This window comes from Larus michahellis, chromosome 13, assembly GCF_964199755.1.
Source record: "Larus michahellis chromosome 13, bLarMic1.1, whole genome shotgun sequence".
In the NCBI taxonomy this organism is placed as follows: domain Eukaryota; kingdom Metazoa; phylum Chordata; class Aves; order Charadriiformes; family Laridae; genus Larus; species Larus michahellis.
Window position 1 is genome coordinate 15,681,056 of NC_133908.1, and position 14,753 is coordinate 15,695,808.

At 58.4% G+C, this 14,753-nt stretch overlaps 1 protein-coding gene and 1 long non-coding RNA gene across 2 annotated transcripts; one reads left to right on the top strand and one right to left on the bottom strand.

Annotated features, from left to right (window-relative positions):
* Window positions 1-4,122: 4,122 nt before the first annotated feature.
* Window positions 4,123-5,652, bottom strand: CHCHD10 (coiled-coil-helix-coiled-coil-helix domain containing 10). Its single transcript, XM_074606321.1, has 4 exons — window positions 5,503-5,652; window positions 5,251-5,419; window positions 4,800-4,950; window positions 4,123-4,379 (listed from the first exon to the last, which is right to left on the bottom strand). The coding sequence occupies exons 1-4, from the start codon at window positions 5,577-5,579 to the stop codon at window positions 4,360-4,362; spliced, it is 417 nt and encodes a 138-aa protein (XP_074462422.1). The 5' UTR covers window positions 5,580-5,652; the 3' UTR covers window positions 4,123-4,359.
* A 2,379-nt stretch (window positions 5,653-8,031) lies between these two features.
* LOC141750581 (uncharacterized) lies at window positions 8,032-8,751 on the top strand. The gene is made up of 2 exons (XR_012589727.1): window positions 8,032-8,147; window positions 8,227-8,751. It is a non-coding gene; the product is annotated as an uncharacterized LOC141750581 (long non-coding RNA).
* The last annotated feature ends 6,002 nt before the right edge of the window (window positions 8,752-14,753 follow it).

Here is a 14,753-nt window from a genome sequence, read left to right on the forward strand (position 1 = left end):
CGCTGCCCGCAGGACAGCACCCGGCACGAGCAGCCCCTACCTTGCAGCTCTGGGAAGAAGCACGCTCAGCGCCATGTTCGTTACAGTGAGATACGGAGGTACGTGGGGAAAGCACTGGCTTTGTCCCAGCTCCAGGGGCTGGCTGGTCACCTGGACCATCCTTATCACCACCAGGTGGTGGTCCCATGAGAGGCAGGGAAGGGCACGGCACCTTGACAATGCCCAGCAGTTAGGGAACAGGGCAGGAGAGCTCTGCCGGGACACATCAGCATCCTTTGCCTCATCTGTTTAAAAAAAACAGGGAGATATTTAACCCTGCACCATGAATCATGGAGGAAAACCATCCCAGCAGAGCCAAATTAATTGGAGGGAGGGAGGCAAGAGGCAAGGATGAGTTCCCAGCCTTGCAGCTCTGGAGAATCAATCGCTGGAGGGGGCTCTGCTTCTCTAGACCCAACCAGAAGAGCCCTGGCGCAGGAGTGAGAGCTGCCAGCAGAGCTCCTCAGCTCCGAGCTGTGTGCGAAGGGCTCCCTGGCTCAAATCCTGGCTTCAGAGAGCAGATATCTGCGGCTGGTGGGAGGGAACGAGCAGACCCAGTCCTGGCCTTGCCCAGTTGGCCGAGAGCCTTTGCCTGACCCCAGACACTCGCTGCTGAAGCTGCCAGACACACGTGGTCCTGGAGCCTTTGCTCCCTCTGCTATTTGAATTGGATCCCCAGCTCCGACTACTGACATGTGTCAGCCCCGGGGATTTCTCAATTGTGACAAACTTGGTGAGAGTTCACGGCCAAAGTGTCCCCTGGTGACTCAGCCGTGATCTCCAGCCCTTGTGACCAGGACAAGTTTGTGGAAGGGGACCAGCAAGGGCCAGGGCTCAGTGCTTCTTCCTACTCACCTTTGATGAAACAAAGTTGAAGGACAGAGACACTTCATGAATCAGAACCATTTTCCCAAAATGAAAGTGTTCATCCCTGCTCCTAACCTGGGGCATTCCCAGGACCAAACACCAGCAGACATGGCTGTAATCCCCTGCTGATGGCCACACAGGGACCCTGCCTTTTCTGGCTGTGACAGCAGGCAGGTCCTCAGCACCACGCTGTGCCTCCTGCCATGTCCATGGGACCTCGGGATTCAGGGTGACCACACTCGTATCTCATTCCCTGTCTGCAGCCAACTGCCAAGAAATGGTGAACCTGCAGTGCCGCGTCCTGATCCTCACGGCTCACCTGAAGAAGAAGTGTCAGTGCAGGCCTGAAGGTACGAGTGCTCCTGAGCAGTGGTCCCCGGAGGGACCGGCACTCACTCACAGGGAAGCGGCAGAGGGTAACAAACAGGTCACATGGGAATCCCAGATCATCCCAAAACACAGGGAAAGGGGCAGCGAACCTCCTCCCCTCTAGACCTCAACAGATTCTCTTCGAAGCGTAATCTGCCAAATACTTCTAAACCCCACAGGGGCACACTGGACTTCCTTCAACGCCTCTCTCTCTCTCTCCAGACTGCATTGATCTCCTGGATGAAACAGGCACCCTGATGAACCTGAGCAAAGTGGAAAATCCTGCATCTGAATTCGCCAGTAAATACCTACAGGAAAGGAAGCGCTATGTCCTCATTAGAGTCATCCGTAAGTTCCTCAGCGGGACAGCACAGTTCAGCCTCTGCACCAAGAAGGGTCTGCTTGGGGGGGGAAGGTGTCACACACCATTTCAAGTAACTGTCCCACACAGCAGGAAAACCCTGTCAACTCCTAGAAACAAAGACGCAGCTTTAGAGAGGGGCTCTGTTCATCAGTCGCTTGGACATGGCACAGTAGCTCTGAGGAGGCAGACGCCAGCTCAGATGAAGAGCTAGAGCTGCACCTTGTGTTCATCCGTGGTGGCTGCTCTGGGGGAGGAGGAACCTTTCCCAGGCAGAGCCACCTGCCCCAGTTACAAGTCTTGACTTCAATTTTTAAGCCAGGAGAGAGATTAATCCATTTCTTCCATTCCGCTGGCAGGAGGAGAAAGCTCTGAAGCCACCAGCTACGAATCCTTGCTAGAGAACCTGGGGAAACACTACCCTGACCTACCAGGTAAACCAGGCACCCACCTCGCTTCCACAGAGGAGCCGGGGGGGCTGGCATGACTCCCCCTCCCCGCTTCCACAGAGTAGCTGGGGGGGCTGGCATGACTCCCCCTCCCCGCTTCCACAGAGTAGCTGGGGGGGCTGGCATGACTCCCTGACTCCCCTCCCCACCACACCATCCGCGGGACTGTCCTCTGCACTCCACTGTGCCCCTCACAGCACTGAGCTTGGGCTGGTGATGGCTGGGGGTCAGAAGAGAAGGGACAAGCAGAAGCCAGAGCTGCTTTGCAGAACCTCTCCTACTTAGTGTGACAGCAGGCACCTGCTGCCCTCCCACCCCACACCAGGCACAAGCCTCCTCCCAGCTTGGAGGGGTCCAAAGCAAAGAGGGGACAGTTTCTCGGGGAAAACAGGGAGGCGAGGAACAGGAGGGATCAGGAAACCCAGACTTCTGTCTCCCAGGCTGTAGTTGGCATAGCCCTGCCCAACATAGCAAGGGGCAACTGACCAACACAGAAGGAAAACACCTAACTGCTGGGGGATCACTCCACAGATCGGCTGCAGAAGCTCTCAGCAAACACCCAGATGAGACAGCACTGGAGAAGGGCCTCTTTCCAGAGGAGGACTCAGGCCCTCACCAGCACCCCAGCCAGGCCCAGGCCTTCCTCACCCAGCAATGAGAGCTCAGAGCTCAAGGGCAGCCCTGCATGAGGAAGGGACCTGATGGGAACAGGCCCTTTACTGGTCACAAGCGCAGCGTGGCCACCACCAGCGCTCACCCACCACGCCGTACTGCCCGAGCACTCACCCCCCGCTTAGCAATAATCCTCTGCTACCAAACTGCTCTTCCTGAGACCCCCCCGGCTCCTCTTGGTGGTTCACACTCCTGCATCCAAAGCCGCACCTTGACCAGCCACGCAAACGCAGCACCACAGCCAGGCACGAGCAGCCGCCTCTGGCTTCCAGAGACAGCCAGAGTCCTCGCAGCTCCAGCGCGGCACTGCCAGCACTCAGCCAAGACAGGCCAGAGGACAGCACACACCTGCTGCAGGTGCTCCTGATGGCCTCAACAGCTTCTCCACCCAAACCGGCACACACCAACATCACTCTAATAGTTATTTCTTAATGGGAGTTAATTAAAACTACTTCATTAGAGCAGTTCCTCCCTGCTCACACCAGGGCAGCTCAGCACACAGAGCACTTGGGCTTTGAGTCTCTGGCGTCTACTTTTTCCATTGGCTGTTTCTCAGGAGAGCACAAGGCACCCCAGATAAGGCCAGGCACAGCTCAGGACACTATCTGCCACCAGAAATTTAAGTCTTGACATTTAGAAAGGGTAGGACTTTCAACACCAGCCTCCAGTATCTGCTGCCAGCTTTCACCATCTAGACCTGGACTTCCTCACAAACCCAGGCAAGGCTCTGTGAGCTTGCCCAATATTCAACAGCCCAAAGTCGGCAGTTCACAGATTAGTTCTGCCATGAAAATTCAGTGTTAAGCATCTGAAAGCATCACGGTTTCACTGTGTGCCACTAAAACATAAGCTGAAGCCTCAAAATTCTCTTTCACACCAGCAACAGGAGCAGGGTCTCCCACTGGAGGCAGCACTCATGAGACTGCTCTGCTATAGTGACTGCAAGTGGGAAGCTGAACCTGATGCTGGTGACCTTGAGAACATTGCATAACCTGCTCGGGCTTTTAAGTAAGATCAACCGACTGTATCCGAGTCACACAGGTCATATTTTCTTAGCTCCAGGGTCAGAACAGCTCGTCAGGAAGAGGATATGGATGGAAAGATAATTTGTTACTCAAAACACCATGGGGGACGCACCTCCTATTACCTCTCTCCAGCCCCTCCTCTGCCTGGAGTGCAGCCAACCCAGCCTCAGCTCACTCTGGATCCGCTTTCGCCAAGTCATGCGGGCACAGGCCTTGCAAGGCTGCACCTCCTGTCCTCAGGAAATATGCGGTTGTGCCTTGTCCCTTAAGTGGCTGATACTGTCAACATTTCGGTAGCTTAATTTCAGCTTAAGTATTAAATAAAGAATATGCGCGAGTGATCGGTCCAAATAAACTCCTTTATTTCTCTGTAGTAAATACAGCACTATCTGAATTTCAAGCTCCCACAGGTCCAACCATTCCTTTCTTTCCCTCCTAGTCCAGAAGTGAATTACCACTAGAAGACTCCTGTCTGGTCAGTCTGTTCCCTCCAGCTCATCCCCTGTCCGTCCTTCCACTCCCTGCGGGCAGTGGGGCTCCACACCAGGCTCCTTTTCCCTATGAGAGGGCAGATTCTTCACAGGAGAGAAGAAACACCTACAGGGGAGAAAGCACAAATTCAGCACTATGTGCGTGTTCCAGCAGCTGGAGATAATAAAAGCTCTCACCTAAGGTGACCAGATCACAACGTAACTACTGTCATCTGCTGTTAGCAGGTGCAGCAGGAATTAGGGAATGAAGTAGGGAAAGCAGCAGGCTTCCAACAGCAACAAGAGAGGAATCTCTAAGAGGGTACCTACAACCTCCTCACCTTCAGAGACATGGCCAGGACCATTTCCCCTGCCATTTCCAGTTCCCTTCAACATTCCAGGACATAAGGCAGAACCGTTCCCTATTTAAAGCCTTGAAGAGCACCATAACCTCAGCAAATACCTTCTCCAACCTTTGAAACCCCTCGGGTGTTCTCCTGGCAGAGGGTTCCCCTCAGCACCCAGTGGGGACAGGGCACAGACTCACCGTTGCTGTACTTGCATTGCTTCAGCGCCTCATTGAAGCCCTCGCACAAGGTCAGGTCTCTCTGGTTGGTGGCACATTCCAGGAACTGCTTCATCTCATAGTGGCAGGGTCCATAGGGCGACTGCTGGTACACGGGCTGCTGCCGGGGCTCCTGCAGGCAAGGGCGTGCTTGGGGAAAGGGCTCTGGGAGCAGAGCCACGCAACCCCCCCCCCCCCCTTCAGTAATCACCGCGGCTGCTTGTCGCCGCTCAGCCGAACGGCCTTGTCACCTTGGGCTGCCGGGCGCCAAGGACAACCGGCCCTGAGGCGCACCGGCGGGCCCCGCTCCCCGGCACGGGCCCTCAGGGCTCAGGGGCACCGGCGGGCCCCGGGCCCGCCGCCCCCCACCCCACGGCCACAGCCCACCCGGGCCCCGGTGACGAGGCCACCGCCGTCCGGACGCCGCTCTCACCTGAACGGGAGCCGCCGCTTTGGCCGGTTCGGAGGAGCCGCCGCTGAAGGCTCCGGTGAGAGCGTTACCCACGACGTGTCCCACGGCGGAACCCACGGCCACGCCGGCCGCCGTGCTGGCCATCTGCGCCATCAACCCGGGTTGCGCCGGCTGCGCCACCGGAGCCGGGCTGCGGAGAGGAACGAGTCAGAACGCGGCGAGCGAAGACCCGTCTCCCCCCGTTCCCATCCCGTGTGCGTCCCCTCACGGTACCTTGCCGGGGCCGGTGCGGGGGCCGGCGGCGGCGGCGGCGCCGCCGCCCTCCCTACGCTCCTACTGCCGCGCGCCATCACCTCAGCACTGCGCGCGCCCCCGCCTCGCGCGCCGCCTTAAGAGGCGCGAGAGGGCGCCCCCCGGCGGCGCGGGGTGGCACAGGGAGGGGGCGCCCCCTGGCGCCGCCCGCCGCCGCCGCCAGGGGGCGCCCCCCCCCCGCCCGCCCCCGTCGCCTCAGCGGAGCCCCGTCTGCTGCCCCCAAACTCACGTCCCCGCGGTCGGCGGCCCAAAGGTGGCTCAGCTCCTTTTTGGGGTCCCGCCAGCGGGTGAGGACCGTGGTCTGCTGGGTGCTGAAGAGCCCACGAGCAAGGACGAAGCCCGGAGCAGCCCGGGCGGGAGCGAGGGAGCCGCGGCGGGGGGGAAACACGGGCTGAGGCGGGGTGGGGAGCGCGGAACCGCGTGAACGTCTCCAGGGACGGGGCCTCCACCACCTCTCTGGGCAACCTGGGCCAGTGTCTCACCACCCTCAGTGTAAAGAAAGGAGAGAGCATGAAGGGGCTTGTTGGAAATGGGCGCCGGAGACAGCCCCGGTGCAGGGGAGCTGATGGGTGGAGGAGAGGTGGATAATGAAGGGCCGGGAGAGGGAAGATGAACAAGTCGGCAATTGTGGCAGAGAAAAGAAGGTGCCGGGGAGGAGCGCGGGGAGGAATGATGTGGTCTAAGCCATTGGCCAGCACAACAATCTCTGCAGCAGCCCTCTGGATACAAACCAGCAGATCAAGGAAAACTGTGCAAGGCGTGGACGTTGTTGGGAAGTAGGAATCCATGGAGAGATGATGATGATGAGCCCTCAAATCACCCAACAGACAGGCTGGGCGACGCCAGTTTCACCTTCAAACCAATTTCTTGACAACCATCTCTTCCCGGGCACCCCCACTGGGCCCGTCTCTGCCTGATGTCTCCCTGCGATGGGCCTGGTGGCCTGCTCCATCTTTGGGTGTTCCCGATGCCCCGTGGAGTGAAACAAATCCAGTTGTCGTCCAGGGGAAAAAAACCCCAACATCCCAGCTCTGTTATGTCTTCAGGGCTGCGTTCATGCGCTCGGCGAGTTATGAAAAGCAGCTCTTTGGGCTGGTTCACTGCCTGGCAGGAATTAGGGAGCTAACTCACCGCCGGGCTGGCGATCAGCTGCCGTGGAAGTGTTTTTGGAGAATCAAATTTCCAGCACGCGGGGAAGAGAGACGCGTTTGTAAAGCAAACTGCCCCCTCGGCGCAGGGGCCGGGCGGGCCGGGGGCAGCAGCTCCTGCGCTTTGGAGGGAAGGGGCTGTGCCTCAAGCACACGCAATGGGGGGGCTCCTCTTCTGGTGGGGGGGTGGGGGGTGGGTGATACCCCCAAATCCTTCCCCCCGCAGCGCCAGGCGACTCGCCGTCCCCGGCAGCTGTGCGGTTCTGCTCGCAGCTGGAGCAGCAGCATTTTACATTTGGCATTTGCCCATCTTTTGCTGGCTAATAAAGGGGCGGGGGGGGCACACAGCTGTGGAACCAGAAGAATGTAACTGGAAAATCCCCGCACCAGCAGCACCTGCGTTTCTCCCTTGTGTCCCGGGGGAGCGGGGTTCCCTTCCCCACACAGCTCCTCTGTCCCCCCCGGCCCCGACAGCCCCATCCCGCTGAGCTCAGCCACCAGCACTCGCGGGGAAACAGGGCTTAAAGATGATGGAAAAAGGGCAGGAAGAAAAGGGTGACCCCGAGGAGCCCCTCGCTGCGAGGAAACCCCCGGGGGGGAGCTCAGTTGCAGCCCACCAGCGCCTGGGGGTCCCGCACCCAGGGCTCCGCTTCCCTCCCGCTTGTCCCTGGCTGTAGGGAGAAGCCGGGCATGAGCCGGGGTGGGGGGGGAGGATGGGCTTGCGGGGGGCGTAGGGAATGCCAGACCCCCAGCCATAGGAACTGGAGGTTCGTTAGTTCCACTGGGCGCAGAAGGACTCGCTGAAGGAGCCTAGGTTTCAGGCTGAGCGCGACCCTTTAAGCTGTGTCTGGGGGACCCTTTGATTTGGTTAATTAGACGCAAAGTTTTTCTGTGCCGTGGGAGGCCGGGTATGCGCTGAGGAGCGCGGCTACCCCGACTCTACTAATGAGATAATTAATTGTGGCTGTCTGAGGAGGCTGGGCGTACACGGGCCCGCCCGCACACCCCCAGCCCTCCGCGCCCCGCCGGGGCGGCCTCGCACCGCGCTGGGGGGGATGCGTTGGGTCTCCCCCTCCGCTGATGAGCCATCCTCTCCTCGGGGCATCGTGCAGCAGGGCCCCCTCTGCATCTAAATACCCCCACCACGGTTTTTGCTCCGTCCCTAGCCAAACTTCCTAATTCCCCTGTTTTTCAGCCTAAATTTGATCTTTGATTCAAGCAAGAAGCTTCGTCTCTGCCGGCTTCCCCTGCTCCAGCAGATCCCTCCTTACTCAGGTGTGAGGGCCTGCCTGCGCTTGAAGGTTAATTCTGGATGAAGGGACATATAAATCTGAAAGACAGTGGCTAATTCCCAAATAGTGCTGGAAAGATTTACTCAAAACCAGTCATTTCTGAACACCTCAGTGCACCGGCCGGCCTGTACGTCCCTCCTGGTGGCACCAGATCAGGCACGATGAGGTTTGTAAAAAGCGGGTGTGCTTTTTCCAACTGCTTTCTCCCCATTGCTCTAAGAGCAGATAATCATCTCCCCCTTCAGAGTCGGCCTCACTTAAATCCTCACACTGTCGCCGCCGAAATGTGGCTACAAAGAGATGTAGGAATTCCCCAAGCGCTTGGATTGCAAGGGGTTATTTCACGGGTAAGGAATGCGATCCCCGGCCTCAGCCCCGCCATCGGGCAGCAGACCCCGCTCCGTCCCAGCCAGGCGGCATCTGCGTCGGCTCAGGGGAACGGTGACACCCTCGAGTGGCCTGTTCCCACCGGCGCCTTCTCCCCGCGGCCGTGCCATGCTGCAGCGCATCCCTGTCCCGGGCCACCGCCAGCAGGTAGCCATCTGGAGCTGCTGCCGAGCCCGCTGCCTCCCAAGCGGCAGGTTTGCGCTTGGAGAAGCCTAATTACTGCGTGCAGGGGCAGATCTGGGCAGTGCTCTGGGTGTACCCGAATTCAAGTTATTTAGGTTAACAGCAAATTGCACGGGATGGTTGCTTGGGGATCTGGGCAAACTATTCAAAGCAGAAGAAAGCGTCTGATGAATTAGCCAATATTTTTGTTTGTGGACAATCCCCCCCCCCCCAAAAAAAAAAGAAAGAAACAAAACCTCCAGTTCTTACCAATGTATTTGCTACCCAAAATTACTCTGTGAATCATACACTCAATGTATTGCAGTCAGTGGGTTTCTCCTGTCCTGCTTTTATTTTCATGTTTGAGCTCTGGCTAGTCCTAATTTTGCTTGTGCCAAGTGGCTGATTCCAGTCTCCCAAGACCATACAGAGCTTTCAGGTCAGATGTAAACATGCAAGCGCTACCTTTTTTTATCCTATAAAGTGTTTTGCAAGCAGAAGTTGCAACTGCCAAATAATAACACCACCAAAAAAAAATATAATAATCAAGCAAGTTGCTACCACTAAAAGGCATGGATAGATTTTTCATGAGCGAAGGGGCACGTTTCCCGCAGTCCTGCCTCACCGCCGTTCCCCTGAGGGATAACGAAGCAGCAGCGTCAGAGAGGTGGTATTCGATGGCACCGCAGTGTGGCACACAGCCCTCTCACACGCTGGATGCCACGGGCTTTCAGCATGAACCCCCCATGCAAACCTCTCGCTGTCTGCGTCCTTCCTTGGTCTCCTTTTAGCCAAAACGCGATGCCGTGAAATGAAGTGTCTGCCCTGCAAGAGCCAGAGATGAGAAAAGGCAGGAAGAAAAATCCCCGGCGTCTCACTGGAGGAGCTGCAGGCGGCCAGACGTGACTGCGAGGGCAGGGACGGGGAAGGAAGGGAAGGCAGCGCTACAGAGCGCCCTTGCAGCTTTCAAGTCTGGTGCTCCCAGGATCTACATGCCATTTCTTGGATGTGGTTTGCCCCGAGGGCAATCTCAACAGCTGTGAAGTTTCAGCAGATGAACAATGTAGTTTTCAATAAATTTCACAAAGCAAACGAAAGGACTTTAACTCATTCGTGCTAACCCGCTTTTGGTCTGAAGGCTCTTCCGGACCCGAAACCATTCACATCACGGGTGTTTCCCATTCGAAGCCCAGGGCCTGGCTGCTGGAGCACGCCTGAGCAGGACTGCTCTGCTCCGGGTTTCCAGAGACCTCTTCCCCAGCAGAAGGGGCTTCTCTCAGCCATGCCCTGTGTCCTGGGAGCTGCAGGCACATCTCTGCCTTTAAACTCAAACCCACCCTGGTGACCTGCAGGTGGAGGAAGGCATCAGATGTGGAATTCCCTGGTGAGCAAAGAGGAGGTGGTAGAAAGAGAAGTTCCCCAGATCTCCTCTTCTGGCTAATGGCTGATGCCATTAGTTGTAGCTTAAAGAAGAAGTTTTGTGTCACAAAAGTTAGCCCCTGTCAAGAAATTACCTCTTCCAAAACGCCTCCAGGGTATCCCCAGATCACGAGGATGACAATCACTGCAAGCTCCGTGCATTCGCCTGCTAAATACAGGACAAGATGGCAAACCTGAGCCCGGAGACCGTGGAGCGCCCCGTAAGCAGTGCAGCTGGAATGCCAGCGCGGGTTTGCTCGGTGCGCGTCTGGAGGCTCTGAGCGACGAGACAGTGCCCTTGGCTGCCTCTGCGCTGGCTGGGAGCGGGCAGGGGCTGCAGGAGCCCCACGCAGGGACCTCCCACCCCTCGCAGGAGACGAGAGTCCTGAGCGGGCCCTGGAGGGGTCTCGCACCTTCACAGGCTCCCTGCTTTCCCTGCCCGTCCCGGGCGATGGGCTCGGGGCTTGGCATTTCCCCCTCACCCAAATGTCCACCCAGAGGCTGTTTCCCTCCCCTCCGGCGGGGCTGCTCCCTGCTCTGGTCCCCCCCTCCATGGCAGCCACAGCAAACACCTGCAGGGCGCCATCCTGGTGGCTCCCCAGGGTGGCTCAGGGCCGTCGGTAGTGAAACAACACGTGAGCGAACATGGAAGCAAGAACGGGGTCTGCGTGTGAGGCAGAGGCACCTGTGCCCCTTGAGGAGGCTGTTAGCACCAGCCCGTGAGCAGCCACCGCTTTGATCTAGATTATTACGGTAACTACCTCCCCCCACCCCCCCTCCCCAGGCAAAGACACAGCCGTACGCAGCCCAGGAGACCCCGGGCGACGCTGCAGCCCTTACACAAACACTTCACAGCCACCTGCGACTGGGGGCCCTCTGTCTTAGCTCCCCAAAATGTCTCATGAGTTGTTACCACCACATTGTTCTCCCTGCCCTGCTGAGGCTGTCCAGCCATCAGCTGCCGACATCGCTTCTCGGCTGGAAACTAAACACCGGAGCCCATCTTCTCTTTCTCCTGTAGAAGCAGGCAGTGGTGTCTCCTCTTCCTTTTGCTTCCCCTGCAAATGTGCATAGAAGCCCAGTCACGCAGTCTGGTTTGTCAAGATTTCTGCTGAAATGCTCTTCTTTCAGCTGGAGGCTCTACCACAGAGTGCTGAGCTCAACGCAGAGACCATCCACGGGTTCCTCCAGAGGAGCAGTGCGGGTTTTCTGTCTGGCCTTCGCAAAATCGCTGGCCTGAGCCGCCACCGCAGCTCTCTGCGAAGGCTGGGCACGGCGTACGCCGTGCTGGATTCACTCCCAGCTGTGTGCAAGCTCTCGTGGGGCTCCTTTTAGACTGTGCTTCAGGATCTTCAAGTTGGTCTCTGGGTGCTTCCCCAGCTCTGAGGCTTCTGCACTGAGTTTGTGATAACGCAGGCTCAGAGGTCAGCAATTGCTGCCCAAGAGAAAGTGGAAAAACATCTTGGGGACTGAGCTCTGCCACAGTCTGGCAGCCAACTTGTCGCAGTGGCATTTGTTAATGGCAACGCAAGTGTGGGTCACAGACACGTCCTTCCCCAGAGCATCTAGCGTCGCGTGAGCTCCGAACTGCAGGGCACTGCCTCACTGCTGCGCAAATTAACCGCTGTGAGAGCCACTTTGCATCCCGACGGGAGCCAAGAGAGCTCACACCGACCAAACCCCACACTTCCGTGATGTCTCTCCCTGGTTGTCTCCTCCAGACTGAGTTTACTTGCTCTCCCGTCTTTCTTCCCTCCTGGCTTGTATCCTTGCTGCTTTCACGTGGCGTCACGTGGCCAGAGCCCGCAGCGCTGCCCCGATGCCGGGCAGCCGCCCCGCAGGTGCCCGGTCCTGCTCACCCAGCACCAACCCGTCCCACTGCTTCCCCGCCATGAGCACAGTGCCCCGGCCCCGCCGGCACACGGGGAGCATTCTCTGTTTGCCACGGCTGGCCCTGGCTCTCCCGGCTGGCCTGCGCACCCTGGGGATGGACACCTTCCACTCATGGTGGGGAAAGCCCAGCCCGGGCTGATGCCGGAGCAATGCGGAGGGGCAGGAGGGTCCCGGTGCAGCGAGACGGAGCCCAGAGAGGCTGGGGATGGTACCTGTTCCAGCGAGGTGCTGAGGAGGGGGGAGAGGGAGGGGGGAGAGGGAGGGAGGCGAGGGGTTTGACTGCTCTGAGAAGAAACCTGCGTGAAGAGAAGCCTCGACCCACACCCTGAATTCCACCGCTCGGCTCTGGGGACAGGGGGAGGGAGAGAGGACAGGACGGGACATTTCCAGCAGACCCACGACTTGTTCGTAAAAGCCTCATCTCACCAGCCCTGCCTGCCTCCTCCCCCCTCGCCTCCACATCTCGCGCTGGCTTTTATTAACGCAGTCCCCCTTAGGCTAGAGGGAATCACATCCCAGGAGACATTCCAGTCTCAGCTCGGCTTCGGAGGGGATCAGAGGGAGCCAAGGGTGGGGGGCGTTTCACCAGGACGTTTCATTTGCGGAGAGCTGGCAGGTCGGGAGCGCTGCAAGACGGCACTAGCAGGCTCCTTATCAGACACGGAGCAGCCGCAGGCTGGAGCCGAGTCTCTGCTGGGCTCTGCATCTCCCAGTCCTTCCTGCTTTGTCCAGGCTGCTGCCTGGAAGCTCTTCACCTGGGCTCAGCGGGTGCCGGGAGCGTGGCTGGGCAGGGGGAGCCTGGGCAGGGAGTCTCGCCCTCTCGCTCGGGTGACGGACACAACTGCTGGCCACATGCGGCTGGGTCCGTGGTGCCACCGGGACTCAGCCCGGGGTCAGCGTCCTCCCCCGGGCGCCGGCAGGGCCTCGGCCGCCAGCTCCTCGCAGCCATCGCACCCCGCACCGGCCGGGGCTGGCACTTCTTGCCAGGAATGGGAGCTGGCTCCCCGGCGTCTGGCTCCTCAGGTGAATTGCGGTGTGCCCTGAGCCCACGCCAGGAAAATGCCGGCAGATGAAACTCCGTCTCAGGCCAAGAGACACGGAGATGGATGTGTTTTCCTTGCCTGGCTTATCTTGCAGGCAGCGCTGCTCACCGGAGCCCGGCAGTGTTTGTGTGCGCTCGGCTCCTGGCACGGGGGCAGGAGATGATGAGACAACAAACACTGTGGTGAACCTCTCACGGCGGGGGCCGACGGCCCCTGCCCCTCCAGGACCACTGGGAGCTGCTTCTCGGGACCGAATCCTGGGGCTGGCTGTGGGGGAGAAGCGGGAGGAAGAGCTGCAGGACCCCATGAACTGCAGTGAGAGCTACACGGGGGCTGCCACAGCTGCCCCCAGCCCGGGACCCACTCCTGGGCTGGACCACTGCAGGGTGAGGGGCAGGACAGTCCCGCTGCCATCTCGCTTGTTCCCAGAGGGAGGGGGCAGCAGCGCCAGCCCCGCAGCCCCACAGCCCCGCGGCAGGCACGCTCAGCCCAGCCCCACTGCCCCTCTCCTGCCCCTGGGTTTCAGGAGGGCAGGAGACCAGGTTCCAACCTCGGCAGACTCTGCACCTCCGGGTTCAAGCCACAGTTAAGTTCAAGGATGGGGGTTTTTTAAAGGCAAAACCAAATAAATGCAAAAATAAGTAGCAGTGGATCAAGCAAAACTTTCTGGGAATTCATGGTGGGACTGTTGCGTTGGCCCAGTCAAGCTGAAGTCTGGAGACAAAACCAAACGTTTTGGCATTTTCAAGGTGCACAGTTTGGATGCAGGGCAGCCTGCACAATTCCAGCCATTTTCATCTAAAAGATTTTTAAAAGCTAAAAAGAGCTTTTAAAGCTCTTTTGCTGCAAAGCATTTTGCTGACAAACAGATTTTTTTATGTATTACTTTACTTATTACTTTACCGTTTCACTTGTGAGTCGAGGCCCAAAGGCCACATTTCGCCTCACCTCGCCCCCTCCCCGTGCCCACGCTTTGGGGTGCCAGCTGGGGCGGAGAACCGGGTAATTCAAGGCCTCTTCAAGAAATACTCCCGCTCACGGGTGTTCACAAGGGCAGTTCACTGCGCACGACTCCCAGCCTTGTTTGCACCCACCACCACCTGTACAAACACCCGCTTTGGCTGCCCAGGAGAAAAAACAAGGTGCCAGGGCCAAGGAAAAGGGGAATCCCAAAAGCGAGAGGGTGAGAGCAGAGACGTGCCTGACGGGGATGTGTCCCCGTTTGTCATCCACTGAGCAGCGATGCTGGAGACCAATTCATGAGGCCATCACCTACAGAGAGAAGAGGAAAGACATTAGAGAAGAGAAATCAAAGGGGTTTCTTTGTCCTGGGGTTTGGCTCCTGGACGCTTTTCAAGTGCTCAGGGAAATGCCCAGGAGGTGTAAAGCTCCATGCTGACTTTGCAGGGAACCTAAACCCAGGTCCCCAGCCACACGGAACACAGCTGTGAAAGTCACACCAGGGAGGTGGCAGGAAACAAAGGACTTTGGACAGACAGCCTTAATCCACTTAAAGTCGGTTTCTCTCTCGCTTCCCTCCCCTTTCCCCTTCGCTCTCATCAGAGACCTCTTCCCCCACCTCCTCTCCGTCCAAAGTGCCTCACAGCAGTTTCACACCCGAGTGGCCCATGGACTGGAAGAGTTATTCCACCGCTTTGCTGCTCACAACAGAGCGGAATCGGACCTGCTGTTCCCTTCCTCCCTCTTCCACCTCCGCCTCTCCCACCATTTGGAGGTCTCTTCCCACCAAATACCTGCTGGGGAGGGGGCTGCTGAGAGAGGTTGTCCCCAGCTGGTGGTTCCTGTTGAGACTTGTGTTATGGTGCCACTTCTCCTGCCCAGGCATCCCCAAGGTGGAAAGCCCCCTT